The sequence below is a fragment of the Opisthocomus hoazin genome, chromosome 1 (genome assembly GCF_030867145.1).
Source record: "Opisthocomus hoazin isolate bOpiHoa1 chromosome 1, bOpiHoa1.hap1, whole genome shotgun sequence".
NCBI classification, from domain to species: Eukaryota; Metazoa; Chordata; class Aves; order Opisthocomiformes; family Opisthocomidae; genus Opisthocomus; species Opisthocomus hoazin.
The window spans coordinates 22,960,053-22,966,052 of NC_134414.1; the positions used below are offsets into that span (position 1 = coordinate 22,960,053).

General features: G+C 44.6%; 1 protein-coding gene across 7 annotated transcripts in view; it reads right to left on the reverse strand.

Moving 5' to 3' along the window:
• Positions 1–3,997, reverse strand: part of PSPC1 (paraspeckle component 1) — a 68,504-nt gene extending 64,507 nt beyond the window's left edge. For all 7 annotated transcript variants that reach the window (XR_012763721.1, XR_012763720.1, XR_012763719.1 and 4 more), the window contains exons 1-2: positions 3,497–3,997; positions 1,333–1,634 (exon numbers count right to left, since the gene is read on the reverse strand). Coding sequence is in view for 1 of the 7 variants with exons in the window: in XM_075418788.1 (XP_075274903.1) it covers positions 1,333–1,634; positions 3,497–3,874 (680 nt within the window). In the remaining 6 variants the exon portion in view is untranslated. The remainder of the gene's footprint in view (positions 1–1,332; positions 1,635–3,496) is intronic.
• Between the last annotated feature and the right edge of the window lie 2,003 nt (positions 3,998–6,000).

Consider the following 6,000-nt stretch of genomic DNA (forward strand, 5'->3'; position numbering starts at 1 on the left):
CCTAAGCTACACGAAGATCAAGTGCTTTTTACTCACTCAGGCCATGGCTAGACTGTCATTTCAATGCAAAGAATCTACCCAGCTGGTAAAACAAGAATACCCCTCCCTCATATCCTAGCTTCTTTTTCCCCTAACATGTGTCTCACACCAACAGTATCACGTAACACTGGACTAGATTAGTTCCCTGGTTTGGCTCACTGTGCTTCCATTCAAATACTCATGCCAAGAAAACCCAGAGGTAAGAGCAAATTGCTGGTGCCTACTGATAACAGTGACGTACACAGATTGAATTTACTATTAGCCACCAGGTCAGTTCAGTGACACACAAGATTTATGAGATTATCATGAGAAGTTCCAGACCCTTTCCCCACGTGCAATCCCCTCCTGGCAACACATGCTTAAACCACCAAAAAGGAACCCAACAAAAAACAGCTGAATACTTTTCTGTTGTTTTAGCAAGCACAAGTGGCTTATGGAAGTACCACAAACAGTTCTCCAGCAGATAAATGATCAACAGCACAGCAAGGGTAGGAAGGGAAAAGTTCACCAACTTCACAGCAGCAAGCTTCCATGCTGTGGAACCACTGCCTTGCTTTCCCAAACGAGAATCAGTAAAATAAAAAAAAAATCCTGAATACCTATAATTTCAAACAGTCTTTTAGAAAGCATTTGAAAATGTCACTAGTCAATGTGTTAAAGCACAGTAGTTAACAACTCTCTTCAGCAAGTACAGAAATAACAGATGCAAGAGAGAAGTGCTGTCATTTTCAAGCTTGCTTGCCCTTGAAAGTTTGTTCCAGAGACTGCTGCCATAAACTTCTGCAGAATCTAATTCTTCATTAAAAAAAAAAAAAAAACAAAAAAAAACACACACACAAAAAAAAACATACTTCTGGACTTTCAAGGCACAAATAAAATTTCTGAGATAGAAATAAACACAGGAACACTTTCCTGAGTTTACAGAAATATCAGCAAAAGAAACAGGAATATTCTTTTGTCACATTGTTACTGGGATCAGGGAGAGTGCAACCAATGAAAATAAACTCTCACTAGAAGAAGCCCCACTGTATAGAGAAGGAAAAGCAAAATGTTGCTATCAGACTGTCATACGTTAAGCACAAGTCTTACAAACAGTAAGAAGAAAAAGATGGTTTTCCTCACAAAAAAAATCACAAGTATCTGAGGTATTCATGTAAAGTATCTCAATCTCTCACCTCATGGCTTCCATAATTTGGAAATAAAGTAAGACCCAGGGAACACCCATGAATGCAGTTTTCTTTCACATCAGAAATATATACTCACACAAGTTCAAACAAAAGCCTGTGAACTTACGTTGTTAGCAAGAATGCCCCATCACTGCATCTTTCTAGAGCTTTCCGTGCTGGAGGTTTTGCTGCAAACTCTACGAAACCTTTTCCTGTAGCTCTGCCACGATCATCTACTACAACAACAGCTCTTTCCACTGGCCCAAATTGAGAAAATGCTTGTTCCAGCAGCTCATTAGAAACAACGGGTGAAAGATTCTTGACTGTTAGGGCAGCTCCATGTGTAGCAAATCGAATTCGAAGTGGTCTGCTCTTCAGAATAGTACCATCAAGTTCTGCCTTTGCTATTTCAGCCAGTGTCCTGGATTCCTTTTTCAAGATATAAAATATTTTATATATTATATTTTCAAAGACAACATATCACTTCTGTGCCACTGCTCCCTTCCCTCCCCCCCCAAAACCAGCAGATTTTTCTTTTTCCTCAATTTCAGCACGTTCGCATCAGGCTTATTCAACTCCCCCGTCCAAAAAAAAAAAAAAGCTCCTGCCGACTGACTGCAAAATAATCTGCATTTGTCTCCCCTATGATTTATTCTAAAAAAATTACATCGGCGCAATTTTTTGTTGCACATTAGAGAACTTTAATTCTTATTATGATAGATAGGTTTGTGCTGCTTTGTAAAGGCTTTCACTAGAGGCGATAACTTGATGCTTTTTCATCTTTACCTACTTCTATGTTTATATTCTGTATCACTAGCTCCATATACTAAGTATTTTCAAATATTACACTACAGGATCTAAGGTGTTTTGGGTTTTTGGTTTGCTTTCAAATCAGCAAGAATATCACACTTGCTCATTACCACTACTGGATGAACTCTATGGATGTTCAATTTGAATTTCACGAACAAACCATGAAATTACCTTCCTTGCTCATGTATTCATTCCTCTCACATTTACGGGCGTTCTGTACCCACATCCATAACAGTCTGTATCAGTAATTGTCTTTTCTCTCATTTCAGAGATTTTCACCCAGTTTGATATCTGCAATCCCTTATATTTAAAGAAATTATTCTTTGCATTATAGCCATTTTCTCCACAGTTCAACTGACTAGCTAAATTGTTAAAAAATAATATATTCCCTAAACATAACAGAAAAGGGACGTTCAGATAAAAGCTACATCTGATCAAAACTGAGAAGAGACATGTAACAACACTTCCTCCAGAAAATCACTGTTTCAGGCCGGGGAATTCTGGGGGTAAAAAATGTATAGCAGAATGCCACAAGCACTTAATCTTTAAGATGACAACCAAAAAGAATAAAATCCTAACCAGCAAATATATAGAAAAATGGTAACTAGAGACACCCAAAGCACTCTAAAGCTATTCCCAGAATGATACAAATCAGTGCATTCTAAACATGGTGGTCTTTAAAACTAATCCTAAACTTCATAAACTATCATAAGCTTTTCACATTATTCCTTTTCTGCATGCTCAAACTGAGCATATTTTATGATCAACATATTGGAGATTTTATCCCTAAAAGTCTCGTCTTATCCAGACAGACGTAATTTAGACAATCCAACGTCCCACTTCGTTGCAATTCTGAAATTACATGTTGTTTTCACGATGTGTGAGCAGTGGTATTTCCTAAACAAAACTATTCAGTCTTTAAAACTGTGTTTTCGTAGACCAAACCTATACTCATAATGAACTGTACAGGCTGAAATTTGCTTCTGCACAAAGAAGGATTTTCTTCTAGTCCTGAAATACGATAAATTGTGCCAGTTAAATAAGGAAAATCTTTATACAGGTACCACACGAACAAAGCAGATGGCGCAACCACATCTTCCGTTCACGGAAGAGGCTGCAGGAGTGTCCGTGGTAGCAGCACGTAAACGGTGACCGGCGAAGCGGCCCTGAAACCGGCCCAGTACCGCGTTAGCGGGAGGGGAACCTGAATACGAGGGGCTGGGAAGGCTGCTCACAGTGCAGGCCTCCGGCTTGGAGATATAGAGGCAAACACGGGAGGGGGAGAAGGCAGAAGAAGCTGAGAGAACAGCGCTAGCAGCAAGGAGAAAGAGAGGGAATGAGGGGCGGCTACTGTGGGGTTTTTACACGCGCCCGACTAGGAAAGGCGGGGCGGGGGGGGGGGGGAAGGGACAGGAGTCTCCCGCATACAAAGGCAGCCCCTGGGTTGCGGGGCAGCCACAGCGGCTCACGCGAATCCTCACCAGGCGAATGAAGCCAAAGCCACGGTCCCGATTGATGAAGACCTCGCTCGGCTCCCCATAGCGCTCGAAGAGGCGCTTGAAGTCTTCCTCGGTGATATCAGTAGGCAGATTCCCCACGAACAGCCGGCAGCGCTGCGTGTAGCTCTTCTCGCCGGGTTTGAGAAAGCTTTTGATATCGATGGTGAACCCAACCTCCTGTTCTTCATCTCCACCTTCTTTGCTCGGCACCAGCGCCATGGCCGCCGCTCCCTCACTCTCCGTTTCTAGGCCCCGCAATCCCTTCAGGTTGCCGCCGCCGCCACCCCCCACCATGCCCAGCGGCGCCGCCGGGGAGCTATTCTCGATCCGCACTTGCTTCAAGTTCCTATTCGCTGCCATATTCAGGCCTCGCTCCTTTCTCGCTGGTTTTCTCGGGGAACGCGGATCCCCGGCCCAGCGGCCGCCGCCTCCGACCCTCAGCCGATTCAAAATGGCGCCGTCGCCAACCCCGACGAGTTGTAAAGTCCCTGAGGAGAGCCCCGCCCACCGCCGCCCGCACCACCTCCCCGCCACCGCCCCTGCCCCTGCCGGGCGCGGGGAGGGGTCTGCGCGTGCGCCGTCCTGCGCGGCCGCGGGGGCGCCGCGTCCCTGACCCGCGGCCGCAGACGCCGCCATATTGAATTGGAGACGTGGTCTCAGAGGCGTCCGTCCCCAGGCGGAAGAGCCTCTTGCTGGGGTCTCCCCTGAGGGAAGGGCGGGCAGCCCTGGTGGGTGGCTGCGGGAGAGGAAGGCAGGTGGCAGGCGGGAGGTGCTGAGGCGGCTGCAGGGGAGCGGGCCGGGAGGGAGGAGGCCCTGCAGACGGCGCGGGAAGAGTGCGCACTGAGTTCGGTGTGGGAGAGGAATCTGCGTAGAGAGAGGCGGCTCTTGTCCCTTAACCAGGGAGCAGGGTCGTGCCCAGTGCGCTGGAGCTGACAAGCGCACGGAGTCGAGATCCCGTTTCTGGCCTTTAATGCAGTTGTGTACAGAAAAGGGTGCGGGGTGGTAATTGGCCAAAACTAGCACCCCTTTTTGGAGAAGTTGTAGGCTTTTGTACAGGTTACAACAGGGAAGAAGGTGCTCATTGGTCAACTTTAAATAACATAACTGGTATATTCCTGCGCATGTTCTGATTGTTGATTAGTTCATTACACAGAGTTGGTACTACATCAGTATGTGAGGTCTTCTCTCAGGAGTGTGAATTTTACCACGCTAAATAGCCTTAGGTTTCCTTCGGTCAACCTTATCCCTTCTCCTCCGTCCCCCTGGTCGTCCTTGATGACATTAGCTCGCTCTTGTCATTCCTGTGTTATCTTGATGTGATGCATGTGTGCATGGTTTCTCAGACAAAGAGCTCATCAGTCTGCCTGCTGCCTCATAGAAAGCTTGGTGATTAGTTCTTGGCTCTTATGACCACAATAGTCTGAGTGCTTCTGGTGCCTGTGTAGCTTTGCACCACGCAGAGGAACTCCTGGACAACAGAGCAAGACTTCAGGAGAAAATAACTATTGTTTGTTTTATTAATACAACTATAGGACTGAAAAAGTGCAGACAATGTTATGTGGTTAGTAGTTACTTCAGCTAGTGCATGGCATTTACTGTTCTTTTGAAAAAGCAATGTCAAGCATGATATCCAAGAAAAAGTTAATTCTACGGCAGGCACGAATCCATTGCTCAGGGATTTCCCTGTCCATTGGGGAATATTTTAAGTTCCTCTGTCTTATTTTTCTGTCTGAGGCACAAGAAAGATCTCAGTCCCTTTCCTCCTGTCCCTGAGCTTGTACCAGGATCTGAAGAAAACATGAATTCTCAGGCAGCATGAATTACTTTATCAGCTCACCTGTTTCTGAAGCAGATTCGTGGGTGTAGGGCATTGAACTAAACCCAGATTTAAACCTCTGAAAATCAGGAAATACAGACAGTAGAGGAAAGATATCTACTCACAGCAAAGGCAGGAAGTTGGGCAGTGTAGGAACATGAGGGAGGTCAATTAGAATATGGGATCCCTAAAGCTTAATCATCTTCACTGTCCAAAGAGCTGTGGTTTGTATATTTAGGATTCGATAACAAGTGTTAAGGCAAAAAATGAACTGACTTAGAGCAAACCAATAGCTTTTTAAAGCCAGTAAACATGTAAAGGGAGTGAAATATATGTTAGAAACAATCTAACTATACATTGTAGAGCATGAAAGCTCAGTAGGTGGGAAAAGGGAGATGCGTAGTAGTCTCCTTGTTAAGTTATTGCCAGTGCTGTGCAAGAAAATTGCCATGGTTTTCAGATGCAGCTTTACAAATCAGGTTAGTAATAAAAGTTACAACCATATACAAACATTATTTCCTGTGTACTATAAAAAAGTCAATGGGAGGAGCAAGGAGTGTTTAAAAATTCTATCCTATTCTTACCTTTCCTTAGCTGTATCAACATCTGAATAGTAAATTATAGTCTGGTAAAACAGATCAATAAAATTCCAACTTCCAGAAACAAGAAA